This window comes from Trichogramma pretiosum, unplaced genomic scaffold (genome assembly GCF_000599845.2).
Source record: "Trichogramma pretiosum strain Unisexual culture from Peru unplaced genomic scaffold, Tpre_2.0 scaffold46, whole genome shotgun sequence".
In the NCBI taxonomy this organism is placed as follows: Eukaryota; Metazoa; Arthropoda; class Insecta; order Hymenoptera; family Trichogrammatidae; genus Trichogramma; species Trichogramma pretiosum.
Window position 1 is genome coordinate 585,243 of NW_019641609.1, and position 18,557 is coordinate 603,799.

Consider the following 18,557-nt stretch of genomic DNA (forward strand, 5'->3'; position numbering starts at 1 on the left):
AAATTACGATATATTTATAATATATGTATAGTCGTATGGTAATTTGTAAATAGATAATTTTAATTTAACTACAATAGCGCACACAGCAAGCAATCTGATATGGATATAAACCTTCTTTCCAACTGTTGGACGGTGCCTCACCTGGCGCCTGATCGGATATCTGATTGGTGAACTTTGCCCTGAGCGCGTTAAAGGCCCTCTTGAACAGATTCTTTATGCTCATCTTGATCCAATTGATGAAGCGAGCGATCCGATCGATGGCCTCGGCGATCTTGTTGGTGTCGTTGTCGGCAGTGGGCGCTGACAGATTCGAGCTTCCGAAATTGCTCAAAAGCAACGCCAAGAAAAGATTGAGAACCTGTCGTTTGGGGGTAACGATTTTTTTTTCAAAAGCTCTAAAATCATGATTTCATAAAGAAACGTGTACTCACGACGAGATTGCCGATGACGACAGTGGCCAAGAAGAACGGGATGCAGGAGACGTCGCCGACTCGCATGCAGTCCCACATGGACTCGATCCACTCACCGCACAGCACTCGGAACACGATCATGAACGAGTGCATGAAATCCGTGAAATTCCACCGGGGTAACTCGCCGCCCGGAAACCGATCCACGTTGTCCGTGTAATTCTTGCCGAACAGTTGCATGCCCATCACGGCGAAGATGAAGATGATGATGCACAACACGAAGGTCAAGTTACCGAGGGCGCCAACTGTTCTGCCCATGATGGAGATCAGTAGATTCAGCGTCGGCCACGACTTGGCCAGTTTGAAGACTCGAAGTAAACGGAAGGAGCGCAAGACCGAGAGACCTTGAACGCCCTCGAGGCCGAGCTCGAGCAGCGACAGTGCCACAATGATGAAATCGAATATGTTCCAGCCCTCTTGAAAGTAATACTTGGGGCTCATGGCGATGAGCTTGAAGCTCGCTTCGATGCCGAAAGTCGCCGTGAAAAACTGCAACGAAAAAAAGAAAAATCAATGAGACGTGAAAAAAGAAAAGAGACTGTAATATAGGATAGCAGGTGTGAGTATAAAAATCGAGGTGAAGCGTGGCCTTACGTAGTTTCCGGACTTGAGCACCCTCTCCATCTCGCGGTCCATGTCATGGTGATCGAGCGCCATGAACAGGGTGTTGACGACGATGCAGAGGGTAATGAAGAGCTCGACAAACGGATCGAACACGATGAAGGCCACCCACTCCTGGAACTTGAGCCAGACCCAGCAGCAGTCCCAGACGCAGAATATGTCGATGCAGCGCAGAAACAGGGCCAGAGCCTTCTCCTTGAACGTCGGGCCCTCCTCGTCGTCGTCTGTTGAAAAGTAATAGATCGATACTGCAGGTGTGGACGCACCGCGCACAGGATCGTATGATATCGTTAGTTCAGTTTCGTTCCAAGAATGCACCACATATTTTTTGCTTTTCCACACAGCGAGATGTGTAATAAGAGACTCGTTGAATTCGATCGTTCAAGAGTCGTCGTCGAGAGAGAATGTTAATTAAAGATTCACACTCGACGTACAATTGTCAAAACGAGCGAATCAAAAGTATCTCTCAGTTACTCGCGAAACAGTTGCTGATAAATGTAGAGAAAAATTAAACATCACAAAACTCACATGGATATCGTGCGAAAAAACACATTGTGGTGAATACATTGTTTACAAGAGGTGCATTCTTGCAAGCTGCGACTGGTTTATAGGTCACGCGCTTTGCAAGTGATTATAATATATATATAAAACACAGTCGAAGGTAGAGAGAGAGACCTGAACTCTGACACAATACAAAATTAGTATCAAACACGTGTAACGTAAGGTCGAAACCCCGGTGATAAAAATCTATTATAATGAGTGCACAGCCGTGCGCCATATGGTCGTCATTATTATTATTATTATTATTATTATAAAGTTTCGATAAATTACCTCCTTGATCAGATGTGCGACTTTGCCGACCAGCGGCTTGTTCGATGATATCGTTTAGCACCATTACATCTGGAAGAAAACACAAGGAGGGTCAGAGTCAGTTAGTAATGAGATCGGTATCGCTGATCGGTACGCGTGTTTTATAAAATAAAATATACGGACCTTTCATGTCGACTACGGCGTGCTGTTGCGAGGGTTCTATAAAAGGATTGTCTTGATGTGTCTTGACTTTGCCCACAGATTCGTCGGTATCGCCTTCCTGCAATCGTATACATAAGTACGTTAGATAAAAATTGTCATTGTAAAACACAAAGGGGTACATTTAATTATACTAACGTAAGCATGATGTTTGGGCATAGCCTCGGCGGCGGCCACACCAATAGCTGCCGTGGCGGTCGCTGCAGCCGCCGCGTGTCCGTTGACCGAGGGCGGCCTCGTGGATCTGCTTCGGAGCTTGCTCTCCTTGGTCATGCCGCCCAGCAGATCGCCGTGCGACGTGTACGACAGCCTCGAGGCGTGCGACGTGTAGGACGAGTGTCGCGAGCCCAGATTCGTGTAGTAGACCGGCACGATGATGGCGCCGTTCTCCTCGGACATGGGTGTGACGGCGTTGGAGTCGTCCGCGTAGGGCAGATGCTCCTGGGCGTCGAGGTAGGTGGAGAGCACCAGAGGTTTGCGATCGCCCCCGGGCGCACCGACTAGACGGCCACGACCGTTGCGTATGGTGTACTGGTGGCTGCCGCGACTCGAGCGTCGAAGATTGAACGGGGAGCCAGGTAGACTGAGGCTGGCTTGCGAGCAGTGCTGTTTTTTTGTTTTTTTTTTAATGGTAAGAAGCAATTAATCATGATGATACTGTACATTGAAAATTGTAGCTGCGTATGAGCGTCGAGGATGCTTTGATGTCGCAATCATACACAATTATTTGGATGTGGAACGTAACATAAATAACATATTGGATGAGAAAAAAAAAACGAGAGACTATTAACACATACAGGAGGTTGGGTATTTTATATCACATTAACGACCGATAAACAGGGGTGAAATAAAATCCAGTTGGACAAATAAATAACGTTAAGGTGTCACATAACTGCCAAAAGTCCATTGATTGAGAAACGTACCTCTCTCAGGCTTTCCTGGTAGGCATAAGCGAGCTGGCCGTTACCAGAGCGAGCGACCTTAAGAACAAAAAGAACAGAGAAAAAAGAGACATCACCGACCCGTTTCAGCATATAGTTTTCCTTTAGGTATATCGTGTGTGAGCTCTCAAGAGGAGCTCATATAAATTACTTTTGTTACATTTTATATACACACATAAAGCGTTGGTAATTGAATATCTAAATTAAAGATACATTGTAATAGGCCTCGAAATCCTTTGCACGTGGACTGCTTTTTCTCGTGCGATTACAGGGAGGATCAAAAAATTCACACACATCAAATATTCATGCGAGCGTCGAAAAATCGAAGGAGAAAGTACTCGACTTTTCCATTAGTACAAATTACAAAAAAAAAATTTACGGCTCGTACGGCATGCTTGTTCGAGAGCCAGTCATCGATTTATACGTAAAAATTCATTACTCGAGGAGGTGAGAGGGAAATTTGAAAACTAATTCCATACATTTGATATTTGTAACAGAACCATGCGAAAAGAATCCAAGTGACTATTTGTTACATGAACTGCTTTAACAGCTTCCGATATTCTACACCAAAAGAGAAGGTTGGTGTTACCGAATTCTAAGAGATATAATATCTATTTGACTTCAGAAAAAAAAACAATCGATCACGTTGCGGTGCAAAAGAAAGATTTTTTTTTCGGCGAGTGCACATATTATATAAAACTGCATAATCGTCGTCGTCGTCGTGGTCGTCGTCGTCGCAAGAGTGCACGAGCACTGGCTCGATTCGAGCTAAGTAGTAATACATAGCGAGTGACTAATTTGCCTCGACTCGACTAAACCGCCCCCGCGCGGGCGAACGTATGCGTGTGTTGTGTGCAAGTACGTGCGCCACGTCGAAAATGATTTCGATTGTGCTCGCTATACCGGCTCTATGCACCTCTGCGGGTGTATGTGTTTAGATTATTACGTTACCGCTCGTGTTCGACGCTCGTTTTCTTGCGTGAGAGTGTATACGTGGAGATTTAATTGGCGCCCGTTTGCAATTTAAATCCAATGCACACACACGCGCGCGCGCGAGCTCGTGTAGCTGTAATGTACACACAGATCGAGTACATTCTAGATCTCGAAATAGAACCAAGGGAATATAAGGAGGAAAACGCCAAGTGGCCTCACAGTCTACTGTACATATACGAAATGCGGTTAAAGTACATCGCATGCACACATCGATGAGTGATCAATGGATTGTGATGTATGCGAGAGAGATGATCTCTCGAGGGAGAGCCGAGAGAGCTGCAATAATAAGACTCACCGCGCTGACTCTGCGCACTTTGGTGGTCGCCGCGGCCGTGACCGTGTGATTGTTGTTGCCGCTCATCTTGATCCTCTGCTCGCTCATCGACTCGACCGACCTGATGCTCATGCGCTCCTTGTTGTTGTCGTCGTTGCCCTTCTCCTGGCCCACGAACAGCTCGTAGCTGTGGCACGAGAAGTCCGACGGCGACTTCACGAGGGCCTGAGCCGCCGCCGCGGCTGCAGCGGCTTCTCGGGCCTCGGCGTGAGCCTGCAGCTTGTTCTCGCGGGCTATCGCCGCCTCTTCGGCCTCTCGTATGGCCGCCTCCTCAGCTGCTTCCTCCTCCTCGGCTTTCTTCTGCAGCTCGTCGTAGGACATCGCGACAATGGCGAGGATCAAGTTCACGAGATAGAACGAGCCGAGGAAGATGATGACGATGAAGAAGAGCATGTGCCAGGGCCCCGCGGACCGGAGCACCAGCTGGTAGAGATTCTCCCAGTAGTCCTGGGTCATGAGACGGAAGGCCGAGAGCAGGGCCCAGCCGAACGTGTCGAAGCTCGTGTAGCCGTAATTGGGATTGTCGCCGTAGCCCTGCAGACACGTGTAGCCTGGTGGACATTGCCTGCGGACGAAAAAGCGATTTTCAATTTTGCCCTTATTTACCTCTTAAAAAAATTGTTGAATACTCACCCTGCTCCAGATGAATTACCACAGAGAGGATAGTTGCCCGCTTCATCCATCCCGTACCAATTCGCTGTAAAAAAATAACGTTTAGAGCAAATCCGCACGACGCGTCATACGAAGTCACAAATTATTGTACTCACTGTCGTTGCTGACGAATCTCTCCCAGTTCTCGGCTGTGAGATTGCCCCAGGAGCCGTCCTCGGGAAAATTCTTTATACACTTCTGCGTGAGGACCCCCATGTAAATTTGAAGGCCCATCAGCGCAAAGACGGACAGGGAGAACATCGTTAAGATTATCACATCGCGCAGATTCTTCACTGACTCTATCACAGCTCCGACGATGGTTTTGAGACCTGAAAGCAGAATTGCGGGTGACGGGTCGCTGCATTTTCGACGAGGATTTATTCGTGGTTATACGTGAATTTTAATTTTTTCCGAAATGGGACTGATAGCGTTTTATTTTTCATTTTTTAAATATCTGTTTTACAATGAATTCAAGTGATGAGCGTTGTACATTAAACTACTGAAATTTTTAAGCAAAATAAATGTCGTCAACAAGATTTACAAATTACTAAAATAAAAAAAACGTTTTTAAATATTAATTAAAATCGACTATGAAATATAATCTACTTTTTCTTAAATGTTGATAACTAATTTTCTAAAGCCATACCTGGTACAATAGCGACAGTCTTCAAGGCTCGGAGGACTCGAAATGTCCTGAGAGCTGCAAGGTTGCCTAGATCTATTCCCATCGTCACATAACTGCAATACACCCGAACAATACACACAAATTACAGGCAGTTCAAAACACAATCATTATTGAAAATAGGACAGGTGATGAAAAAAAATGAAATGAATTTTTTTTCTGATGATTTTTTCAATAAAAATATGTGATTCAAAAACTTGAGAGATACTTCGGCTACAAAGTTCTATGTAAAAAATTGAACAAAAAGTAAATTATGTATTATAAAAATGTCTATAGTCTCCTATGAAAGAGTAAACGCAAAATTCGAACGCATAAGTGGTGTATAAACAGGAGGTACGGGCTAGAGAGAAATCAATCATAAATTATTCTCCTAATATTACAACGGGGTCAATATAAGTAAGACGACATGCATTCACGCGATTTATGAAAATCAAATGAAAAATTACTTGAAATTCTCAATATTTTAAATGTTTGTTAATATCGTTCTATGTTCTACACTAACGCGACGTGATAATCACACACTAATGCATGTTATGTATGTATTAAAATTTGTCAAAAAGAAGCATATCTAAAAACACGTCGAATATTATTTATGTTTATTTTGGATATTATTAATTTTTGTATATCACTTGATGATTCATGAGCTTTGAATAATTCAATTACTTAACACACTACAAATGTATATGATCCTAATGGTGCATAATACACTCTCGTAATTGATCTTTCCTAATTATGTTACTCATAATCAACTAATGCATTAACTATGTATGTATATTATTATCATTTTTTTTAAATTTTACTATAAACTACACATTGATGTCAATTTTATCATTAAAACTCTCTATGGTCTGACCTAAGTTCAAATGTAAAATACATGTATCACTTCGAATAAACGAAATGAATTCCAAAAAATGTAATAGAAGTGAATTAATTCTGCCCCTCTAACTAACGAGCAGAAGTTTTAATAAATGTAAACAGTTCATCACACTTATAAAAGACAAATACATAGAAATATTTGTTAACTTTAATATATCATACACTCTGATCTCGAGAGAGTGTGTGTGAGCGAGTTCCCTTGTCATCCGATTAAGGCTTATTAATAATGCGACGGGGACACAGTCTTCGTCAGTCTAAGTCGTAGAAATTTTTATTAGACAAATTTTTGTTGTATTATCAATAAGTAAATGAGAGCAATGAAGAGATTGTAATGCAATTATCATTAATTATCAATGAGAAAAGACAGAATTATTATCATCGAGTCGCGGCGATGATGTATACTCACGCTAAAGCTATAACTACGAAGTCGAGCCAATTCCATGCGTCACGGAGATAGGTGAACGGCTGGAGGATGAAGCCTCTTGCCATCACCTTGACGGCCGACTCGAATGTGTAAATGCCCGTGAAGATGACTCTGAAAAGTTGAGGATTCAAAATTATTTATAAAAGAAGCGAAATATACAATAGCTTTCGACTGTTTTTTATTGGAGACTATACTGACTCGGTCGACTCGATCGTGGGCGTCGTCGGCATGATCATAAGCACGCAGTTGCCCAGAATCGTGGTGATAATGAAGAGAGAGAATAGGGGATGGACCAATATGTAAATGGCCGTTCGTCTGATCGGATTGAATGGGTCGAGTATGTAGAGGGCATCAGTGGCGGAGAACCTGAATATGTCCTTGCCTTTACTGACGACCACGAAGGTCTGAGAAAAAAGATAAAAATTTTAATTAGATATCGTAATTTTTATTTCTTGTTTATTTTCATACTTACCCTTTGATTGTGATAAAAAGAGTCAATATCTTCAAGAGGGACGGAGGCCAACTCGGTGGGAAAATCGTTGTGCATTCGGACCGGGAGCGGACCTCCCTGCTCGAACATCGGATCGGGTTGTGGGCCTTCATCCTCGTCTTCGTCATCGTAACGTATCTGTGGGGTTGGAAACGATACACAAAACGTTATGAAAAGTGTCACAGCTTCTCACAGCTCAGTCGGCAATCGGCGAGGATTAGAGTAAACCCGAGGAGCCGAATTTCATATTAATAATATAATAATGTAAAGTATTGTGCTGAAATTTAGTTTTTAAAAATATTATGCAGGTGTATAGAGAAGCAGATAGCCGTTCGGAAGCGACGAATTATTAAAAATAAGCGCCCTTGGGATAAACTTTCTGCTCTCTGAACCACAGTATCAATTCTGCATATTTTTTTTATCGTTTCATCAGTTTTTTTTTTTTAATCAAACAGCTCCTCGTTTCTTGGCATGTAAGATATAATATTATAATTTAATCATGATATACTATTATTGATAAGTATTCGATTGTAATTTATTATATAAGATATATAAATAACTAAGACTAAAACCTAAGATCTCAACACGATGCAGCTGCGTGAGCAGTGTCAAATCGAACAAAACATCCCGAGGCACCTCAAGCCGCAGCTAACTATCTATGGTATAGCACAAATCATTCGGCTCTAACGTTTCACAACTCCACTTGAAGCGCCTCCAGACAAATTCGGAATAAATGCGAGAAAAATTCATGTGTTTCATTGATTAAAATTGACTTTTAATCACCTGCGGTCTACATGTGATTTTTGTTGTTTATCAGTATAAGTCGGTTCATAGAGTGTAATTGTCGGGTCGTTTTGCTGTTTATCGTTTGCAAATAACATCGAAAATTGAAAAATGACAAAAAATTTAATAATAAGAAAGAAGAAAAAAAGATAGAAAAAGGAAAGCTAATCGTTCTCGTCTAGGAAAACTTTGTATTCATGTAATAGCATGTTATATAAATATAGAAAAGATATGAAAAATGCATGTATAGAATGTATGTATATTGGCATGCGCGCGCAGGTGTATTTTAATTGAACTCTTACGCGCGCGCGAACCGAGGGCTTGTTTTGAAAATATACACAATTTGCACGATTCTTAACGCGAAGGTCGTACAGTGGTACAACACGTTAGGTACGTACGTGTACGGGTACAACACGTTGCGGGTCGAAAATCGAAACTTAATCGCGCGACATCATCGACGAAATGGACTCGCAATTATTGTGTATTACAGTCTTTGCAAATGTGCAGTTATAATCGTACAATATAATCAATTCAGTCCTTCAAAACTAGGCATACACTATTCGTATACATATCGTGTCGGTGTGAGAACGTGTAGTGGTGAATGAGTGTACGTATGTATGTGTGACGAATGTATATGAGAGTAAAGTCGTATATATATATAAAACGTAGGTGTCGATCTATCAAAATACATGTGTACTGCATGTATACCACATTATGATACGTGTGTTGTTGTGTTGCTTCACTTTTTATTCACAGAATTGTCTTTTTTGCGGATAAAAATAAAACTAAATACAGTAACAAACGAACTCGTTCTATTCTAGAGTAAAAAAAATTGCCACTATTTATTAATAGTCTATTTATTAATACGATATCTTTTTATAACTATTGTAAAAACTATATATTCTCCAAAGCTCAAACGAAGAATTGTGTAGGCTTCTTCATTTCACTTTCTCGCTGCACACTAGTGTCCGTTCACTACGTTTTGTTTTTATTATATATTTTTTTTATTTTGTTTTTATTTTAACGTGCGTGCTAAAATTTGTAATATATATATCTCACTCAACGCTCTATATTCTATTGATATAATGAGTATAATATTATGCGGTAATACAGTTTCGTGTTCAACGTTTGCGTGTGTGTTACAAGTTACCTTGGGGATATACGTTACAAAGAAAAAACAGTAGAGGAAAAAGAGATGAAAAGAGGAATTGATTTCGGGTCAGAGAAGTTGTTAGAGTGTGTGGAAAGATTTATATACTACACATCGAGAAAGGATATAATTGTCGGGTTGTTTATAATGTACATTGTGTCTTTGCTAGAGAGAAAAAAAAAATTATCAAAGCACATGTGTCGTGTTCAAACGATAAGTATCTTGCAAAAGCTCAGCAGCAAATGCGGCATTCAAAAAAGCACGTCGAGCTAGATTAAAGCAGCGCAAAAAGCGTGATTCTCATTTTATTATATATATTATATAAGCGATCAACATCAGCGTAACAGAAACTTGATTGTGCAAACAAAATTTGTCACTTTCTTTCTCCTGATTAAAAAATTGGATCAGAAAAGTTTCGAAAATAAGATTAATAAAAGTCGGAGGCGGCTTAATTGATTGTCCTCTGCCGGTGCTGATATTGACGCGCTTAAATAAAGAGAGAGATAGATAGATAGAGTAGCTGTGCTATATCTACGCCATAAGCAAAAGATGCACACAGCATGAAGTCTGCTAGAGAAGAGGTTTAAAAAAGCCGTGACGTTCTTAATTTTTTTTTTCGTCATCTCATTAAAGTGTAGGGAGCAAGTATATAGGCAGGTTATTGGGAATGCTGTTGTTTTTGGTTACTTAGCACACACAAATGGCGCAACATCTTACTTCTTTTTTCTTTTTCTTCCGTCCATAAATTTGCTGCAATTGAAGAAATGGAGAAGAATGTCGTTACATAAAATACAGAAAACACACAAGGCTGATAAAGAGTGATATTTAGCAATAAATAAGGTAATGAGTAGATAATAGAACTAAAATATAGCTATAATAGTATGAAATGATCGGTCTCAGATGATGGATAAGAAACTTTTTGTTGAAAATGGTAAAAAAAAAAAAAAATTTACGTACTTCGAGCAGTAATACTCATTCTTTTGTAGTATGTATATAGCGCAATATCATTACTAAATTTAACTAAAAAAAACAATATATACTTGCTAGCAAGAGCTGCTCTCGATAGAACTGAAAACAACATGTATATTTTTTTCTGTGTCAAACGCACTGTAAGCTTGCAAAAGATAGAGAGAAAGAGAGAGAGAGGAGAGAATAGCTCTTGCTGATATGCATGTCAACTCATATTTATATATATAATATTTATCGAAAATACACATTTTATACAGATAGAGTATGTAATAGACATAGCAATGATAGTTTTTTCTACACCGATTATATTCATAGTTTCAGAAAGTCGTAGGTTTATTATAATATATGAGTTTCAACTACATCGATTATAATATATATGCACACACTCGAGAGATAGTTTTCTTGCAATTTTTATGTATAATATAAGTAGAGAAAAGAGAAGAATTTCACGGAGGAGTTTTCAGTTGCAAAACCAATAAAGTAACACACACACACGCACTACATATAAACTAAAAAAAGGTACCAGTTTTCAGTTCTGTGTATCATATATTTATATATATGGTTATTAATATGATAAAAGAAGGCAATCAAAACAATTCAAATGCAGTATCGAGTATATAGAAATCGATTTCGTTATAAAGAGTGAAAATTGTCCGCGCGTGCTGTACAGAGAAAAATTCATGTCGTGGAAAGATTGAATTTTGCGTTATCGTTATTTTCCTTCTTTTTTTTTATTTCTTTGTTTATTCCATTGATTATATTATTATATATACATGGATCGTGTGTGTTTTGACGATGTGCGTCGAATGATGAATTGATATACGCATGAGGCGAGTAACGGCGCGCTTTTTTATACGTACATAATTCAATTCTGCGTATTATGTGACGGCGCTTTTTTCATTTCACACCCACGTACCTGATGTAAATAAAAGGTCGGGGGTTTTAAACGATACGTGCAATGATCGAAATTTACAGAGTAGAGAGAATTGCGTTATAGGTGTGACAATGATGGTAAACAAAAGAACAATAACACATCGATGCGTATGTAACCGTGTATTGACCATTGATTTTTTTTGAAATTGTAACACCCGGATAGAAATGATCCACATTAATATTGGTCTGTTGTTTAAAAATATTTTACAATATATAACCAACAATTGGCTTGTTATCGGCAACTTTTCCTGTTATATCGTCGCCTCAGCGCAAGAACCGCACAAATAAACTCAAGTGGCAAAAAGGTGCCTTAATCCTATCCTTTTAACATAGGGATAAGGTTGTTTTTGCCCCTTAAGTTTATTTGTGCGGTTCTTGCGCTGGGGCGACGATATTATGTTACTATTATTAAGCTCATTTCAAATGACCTGAAAATTACAATTTTATTATTTCAAAAATTTAAATAGCTTTAATCTACTTCGAATACGATAATACCGCTAGATGGCGAGTACCTTTAGCTTTGAATCTGCAAGTGGAAAAGTCAAAATAATTGTATAAGTAAAAGCACAGTTTAGGGAAATTTCTATAATTCATGAAACGTTCATTATGAAACTTTTTTGTTGACCAAGAACTGACCATAAAATGTTGAGCATTTCTAGCTGGGCACTTACAACGTAAATATATATTAGGTGAAAAGAAATAAGAAAATGTCTTATTTGCAAAGACACGCACACAAACGCGTCACAAAGAGGTCTGAATTATCCAGAGCTTTTTGTCGCGGGAACCATGAGATCATAAACAGTGCCATATCTGCCTCATTTCTGCCAAACCTTTAAACAGCTCTCGAATATAAATTTCTCGGGGGATCTAAGCACGCGGTACATCGATGGATATACGCAATAATCGCAGGCGTGTGCAGACTAGGGAAAGAGCTTGAAAACTGATTTCACGATTAATTTTTTATTTCGAGACAAAAAAAAAAAGAGACGAGACGAGCGTATAATAAAACTCCGCTTCAGAAAACGTAGCCGGCGAGTCTAATTTTTCGCGAATGCAAGAAAGAGCGAGCGAGAGAGAGAGAGAGAGAGAAATTGAGTGCGAGGAGGTATAAAACAGCTCGAGTATGCGCGCGCGCCTTACTTGCCCGTCGCCTATATAGAGCTGCGAGTCCAGTCGAAAATAAGAGCCGCATTGCAGTTCTGTCTCTCTTTCCCTCTCTCTCTCTCTATGATGGGCACATGGTGTACGAATCTCGTTCGCATCTCGCTCATATATGTATACAAGTGAGTTAGGTGCACCGACGACGACCTCTGCTGCACCCCGCCTCCGCGAGTATACGTGTACTTGATCAACGACGACTTATGCAAAGCGCTTAATTTTAAGTACTTTAATTAGAGAGCCTAGCACGAACGCGCGAGAGAGAAGAGCTGAAAATCTGCACACGCCGCTTGAAATATTCATGCCGTGCATGAGTTCCTCGTTTATGCATTGCTACCTACTACACAAGAGCTCGCAATATAGTCGTACCCATTCATCTGTATGTATTTTATTAACTCTTATCGATTTATGTTGATCAAATGCGGATGTATTTGATGGAACATTGTCTTAGATAATATATTCGATAATATAATGTTTGTGCCGCTATATATGAATGTCTGGCCAGGCACGGATGGGGGGGACTTACCTCGCCCTCGGCTCTTTTTTTCTCAAGTTCTTTGAGTTTGGCAAGTTCCTCGGCGATGCGAGTCTCGATTGCTGCTAGTGATTCCCGCGTGAACGGACGGAACAAACTTCGTTCTTCCTCTGTTATAGAAGAAGAAACTTGGGACATTGTCTAGGCTGCACACAATTAAGCAACCTTCTTGCGCTGAAAAAGATTTTTTTTTTGGTCAATATCATTCGTTAATCGTATAAATAAAAAAATAATTACCTTGCCTATTGGTGCTAACAGTTTCTTGAACGCCTCGTCGATGTGCTACTGCTCCTCGGGGATGAGAGTCCGGTGAGTAGCCGCAGCTCAACAAGCTCGCGGTTTCCTGCTGCTGCTGCTGCTGCTGTACTGCTCCTCCTGACGCGGGTCCTGCACTTGTGCCTCTGCTTGCGGCCCGCGGGCCCTGTACTTCGCTTCCTGCAGCGAGAAGACGACGACGACGTAGCAATTTTCCCTGTTATAACTTGCGTCGTCGCAGCAGCAGCGGCCGTTGTCGAGTAAATAAACGAGGAAGTCGATGGTGACGACGATGACAATGACGTCGTCGCCGCGGACGTTGACAGCGGCGTCGGCGGCGGCGGCGACTGATCGATGAGGATGATGGACGACGACGATACTCTTGCTCCGGACGATGATGAATTATTGTTATAATACAACAGCGCTGAGGCAGTGCCTGGTACAGTGGGGCCCGTCGTACAGCTCGAACCAAACTTTTTCATGACCGACCTGCTGTAAATATAGAGATGGGCACACGACATATATTTCAATCGTTCTTCACTATCTGTTCGGAATAGTCGCGACTTATGAATACTTTTGTACTGTTAATATGGCTGGTCATTACTTACGTATGCATGAAGCGACGGTTACAATCAATCTGATATCGTTATTATCATAGTATGCTCCACGAGTCAGTCAAAGAACCGTTTTGTATCTGAAACAGAAGGAAATCAAGATTTAGGCTAATCATTGAATTGCAACATTTTGCGAAATACAAGCAATTTTCAGTCTTCATATTGGTAGTTAAAAATTCTATTGAAATTCAAGGTCATTTCTGCAACCTATGATAAACAAGGCGATCCTCGTGTAAGTTGGCAACATTTTTTGGGGGATTCAATTTGCAGAGAATATGCCATATATCATCATTTCAATACGATGACTCGGCGACGATCCATGCGAAACTTATAAACCTTTTCATCTTTTTGACAAGTTGTATTGTATGGTACATCTCATAAGTTATCATAAGGTCGAGGGTTGTTACATGTTCATAGACAATAATCATAGCTGCATTAAAAACCGATCACAGCGTGACATTTAGCAATCGTAATAGTTTCCTTTCTTACAGTGAAACTTATTTAGGTGCGATGGTTACACGCAAGGTTAACCGTAAAAACCGAGGCAGCGTGACAAACGTAGGTATTTCGTCCGACAGCAGCGTCTAGTTGTTTTAGATCTTCTCGCTCGCTCGACGTTCATGCCTCTGCAACGTCTATCTGTGTCGTCGTGTAACTTTGTCTCTCTCACGCTATAGCATTGCCTCGTTTACTAGTTCGTGCGGTTCGCTTGGTCGAACGAGACACATCATTGTGCCGAGTGATTCATTCTTGCTAGCTATATAGCACACGTTATTAAACGACGTCTTGCAGCAGCACAAACAACGAAAGATCGCGTCGACTGCAGCAAGTGATTCTCGCGAAATAAGTAAAAAAATACCTCAAATTATTATAAATAATTGTGTGTGGTGTGTGTGAGTGCGCTAAAAAAATGTCCACATCCGACGATTTAAACCAAGATAACATAGTTCTCTTGAAGGCTATGCGAGGAAAGGTTAGTTGGGAGATCGAAGAGCAGCGTCGAGAATTTCTCCGCCAATTTTACGACTTGATCAACGATTGGAAGGGCCAACTTCCGCATCTCCGAGACATGTTTCATAAGGAAGAAATAGATTGGCTTCTCATAGAGGACGTGCAAAGTAAAGAAAATTCCCTCATCAAGTTTGTGGTCAAGACCGGCTACACAGACGAGCCCAACGTAGATGAAAACGGCAAGCCACTGTTGCGTTGCACCACAGCACTGCACACCTCAAACAGGTACTAGTCGATGAACTGTTTCAAATATACAACAGATTCGACGTGAATTACACCAACGAACGAGGCATTGCTCATTTTCACGTGGCCTGCGTGTACAACCGTGTAAACGTCATCGAGAAATTCCTCGAGCTCGACCAGGATCCCAACTGCCCCGTGCCGCAGACGGGAGATTCGCCGCTTCACTTGGTTCTGAGGAACGGACGGGACGATGTGGCTAAATTGCTGCTGAATAACGGCGCGAACCCGAATTCCACCAACAATAGCGGATCGACACCTTTACACAGGATTTGTCAGAGAGAAGAAGACGATGGCTTAGCTGAAATATTCTTCGGTATCTGCGACGAATTGAATCAGCGGGTCCAGGTCGACGTTCGTGACAAGAACAACCGAACACCGTTGGAATGGGCCGTAGCGAGATTGTTGCCCGATACCGTCGATGTACTCTTGGATCGCGGCGCTGATCTGTCCAGCTTCGTTTTTCCCACCAAGAGTCACTTTACCAAAAAATTGAAACCAGAATTTTGGGATGATCATCTCAAAATAAGTGTAGTGCCTTGCGCCCTGGACGTCGTCGAACGTCTCGAAAAAAGAGGATACCAGCTGAACTCAAGAAACGCCCTGATGATCATGAACATATTTGCTCATAATGTCAAATTGTTCCAGAAGTCGAGGGATCTTGACGAAAATTGGTACGACGAAGAGGATTTCAAGAGCAGAGCTAAAGAGACAATGATCACTCCTAGTCTATCGCTCTACGATCTGATTCGTTTAAGACCCAAAGAGGCTGAAAAAGCCGTGAAATATTCGGACTACTTCGCGTTCCAGAGGTCAGATAAATGGTGGTATTTTTCCATTGGGGATTATGAGGCTTTTGCGAATCATCTGGGTGAGATAATGTCGAGACGATTTTTCCGTCGCTGGGCATTGGAATATTTCATGGAGTTGACAAGCAACCGATTACCGATTCTTTGCTGTGAAAAGATCATCGATGAATCATTCGTGAATATAGATTTGTGGAGATTTTGCGAGGCGACTGTACCACCCAAAGCTCATGGCTGTGACAATTAGCAAATTTGTATTATTTCTTAATGTCTATAGTCTTATTCAATGTTTCATATTTTCCATATTATTCAAATAAATAAACTTGATATAAAATTGAATGTATTTATTTGCTTCGTTTTTAATTTTTTCTGTGTTTCAATTTTATTTTAGCTTTATTTTAAAAAAAAATCATGAAGTTTTATATCTCGCAATAACATCTACAATAAAAAGGTTTCACTTCAAAAATCCTTTTTCGAAAAAATGACGCAAAGCCATGTTTCATTCGCTAATGAGCGTATTAAACTGATTTTTCACGTCAAACGCTGATACACACCCTGTGAAAACCAAGTCTATAATCCTGAAAATGTACATCACTCGATTTTTCGATTTTACCATATCATTAAAAGATTTATTCATAAATCCTGAAGCGAGTCGAGATGATGGTTCAAAGCTAAGAAGCGAAAAATCGTAAAGCCTCGTTTATTGAGCCATTCATCGCTTGCAACGCTCGAGAGAAATAGTCTCGATCGATAATTCTTGGGTTCAAACTCGACTCGAGCCGCACACTCGGACGTGTACTACCTATATATAACGCTAAATCGAGTTGTCGCTTTGACACACATTACACAGAACATAGGGCTATCCAGAGCCGCTCGAGGCGACGTAGCAACAGCAGCAGTAGCAAAGATATTGGCTGCACCTTTCAACGCGGGGGTGCATAATGTTATTACGATGATTATCAAAAGACCGAGAGACAAATTTCCATTCAAAAGAATAAAACGGGGTAAAAAGGAAACAGATTATCTCTCTCTCTTTCTGTGTTGCGTCCTTTGGCTTTTTCTGCTAAAGTCACGATGTAGCGCTCAATGCAAGCAAACAAAGACGTCAACAATATTTTCATTCAATTACGCTCGCGTATACGAAAATGTCTTTTTACGTAGTAAGAGCAGAGAGCGTGCACCCGCACGAACTCGGATGGGCTTTTAAATATTCGATTGATTCGATTTTGTACACTGCAGCACGTGTGCATGCATACGTTATTCGCCGTGACGCGTTACACCTATATGGACAGAGCGAGCGAGCAGTGCAGATACAGTAGTCGCTGCGCCGCTAATAATAACAGCGGAACTAAAATTATAATGCTCGATCGATAGCTGCTCAACGACGAATCGAGCTGCTATATTATATTATACTACTAGCTCAGCTGCAGCTCGCGCGCGCCATGGATCGGCGGACTCGTTTGCGGCTCGCGTACATATAATATGCACAAAGTGTGTACGTGAAACACGTATAGCTGCGGGCATGTATGTGTGTGTGTGTGTGTGTGATTTTCACCGCTACACACCCTCGCACACGTGTGTCTCGCAAATGTCATTTACCCGTTTTCATATAATATCTCGCTCGCGCGCGCACAGGGCATAACTCACGTTCGATCGCGGATCGATCTTTATTAGTGCTGCGCAGTGTGCAGCAGCTGACGGTCGCCGCCTCGTTTTAGCCCATATTTACTCGGTAACTTAAAGCCCAGAGAGAGCCAGGAGACTTGCTTATACTTCTCGGTAAACAGAACCTTTTGAATTAGCTCGGATGTGGGTCACGCGCGCTACGTGGCATATATATTCTTTCTCTACTACTCCCACATGCATATAATGCTACGACACGCAGGGCGCGCTATGGTCATCGTTTTATGGAATTGCAGCCCGGGCATCATGTATATATATCGGACGACAATGCAGAAACGTCGCTTGCAAATGTACGCACCCACGCGTAGCAGCATATATAAGGCGGGTGCGTCGAGTACTGCGCGCATCTTTCAATGTATAATGTGAAAACAACGTCAAAGGATAGAGAGGGAGAGAGAGAGAAAGAGAGCTTGCAGCAACATTGTTCATTTTTAAATAATTCAATTGCCATTTTTAGTATTACCGCTATATAAAGTCGGCGCGTGCATTTTCTCCTTTTTAAATAAAACGCGCGAGTAAATATAGCAGTATAAACGAGCGGCATCGCTGCAGTGGTGCTGCGCGTTCCATGACGCTTCCTCCTCTCGTGACGCAAGTTAATTTTTATCAAGGAGATAGCGAAGCTAAAAATGAAAATTTATAAAGCTCGAGTGAACGTCTTCATTTCGTTGTTTTGTATGTATATTCCAATGTATAACTATTAAGAATAAAACTGCGAAGTTGAAGGCTTCGAATTTTTCAAATTTTTGCGTTGTATATATGTGTTATTTCCTCACTTAAAATAATGATGGACCTGAAAGTGAAGCCAATCTATTCGGCCTGTGATTGGTCGAGTTACTTATGCCTCGAGACGAAATGCAATAAAGTGACACCTACGGTCAAAATAGTAACTTTCTTAAAACCGTACTGAAA

General features: G+C 41.0%; 1 protein-coding gene across 6 annotated transcripts in view; it reads right to left on the bottom strand.

The window, feature by feature from the left end:
• Positions 1 to 18,557, bottom strand: part of LOC106654768 (sodium channel protein para) — a 55,651-nt gene that overhangs the window by 17,078 nt on the left and 20,016 nt on the right. Inside the window, exons 2-18 of one of the 6 annotated variants that reach the window (XM_014374767.2) lie at positions 13,900 to 13,985; positions 13,274 to 13,783; positions 13,028 to 13,210; positions 10,159 to 10,191; positions 7,491 to 7,646; positions 7,217 to 7,422; positions 7,001 to 7,129; positions 5,683 to 5,774; positions 5,153 to 5,365; positions 5,019 to 5,082; positions 4,347 to 4,950; positions 2,256 to 2,723; positions 2,082 to 2,178; positions 1,920 to 1,988; positions 1,062 to 1,312; positions 432 to 956; positions 142 to 358 (exon numbers count right to left, since the gene is read on the bottom strand). In XM_014374767.2, coding sequence (XP_014230253.1) covers positions 142 to 358; positions 432 to 956; positions 1,062 to 1,312; positions 1,920 to 1,988; positions 2,082 to 2,178; positions 2,256 to 2,723; positions 4,347 to 4,950; positions 5,019 to 5,082; positions 5,153 to 5,365; positions 5,683 to 5,774; positions 7,001 to 7,129; positions 7,217 to 7,422; positions 7,491 to 7,646; positions 10,159 to 10,191; positions 13,028 to 13,174 — 3,271 coding nt within the window. In that variant the 5' untranslated portion in view covers positions 13,175 to 13,210; positions 13,274 to 13,783; positions 13,900 to 13,985. Of the gene's footprint in view, positions 1 to 111; positions 359 to 431; positions 957 to 1,061; positions 1,337 to 1,919; positions 1,989 to 2,081; positions 2,179 to 2,255; positions 2,724 to 4,346; positions 4,951 to 5,018; positions 5,083 to 5,152; positions 5,366 to 5,682; positions 5,775 to 7,000; positions 7,130 to 7,216; positions 7,423 to 7,490; positions 7,647 to 10,158; positions 10,192 to 13,027; positions 13,211 to 13,273; positions 13,784 to 13,899; positions 13,986 to 18,557 lie in introns of all 6 variants that reach the window. The other 5 variants (XM_014374766.2, XM_023458531.1, XM_023458530.1 and 2 more) reach the window with 5 other exon arrangements.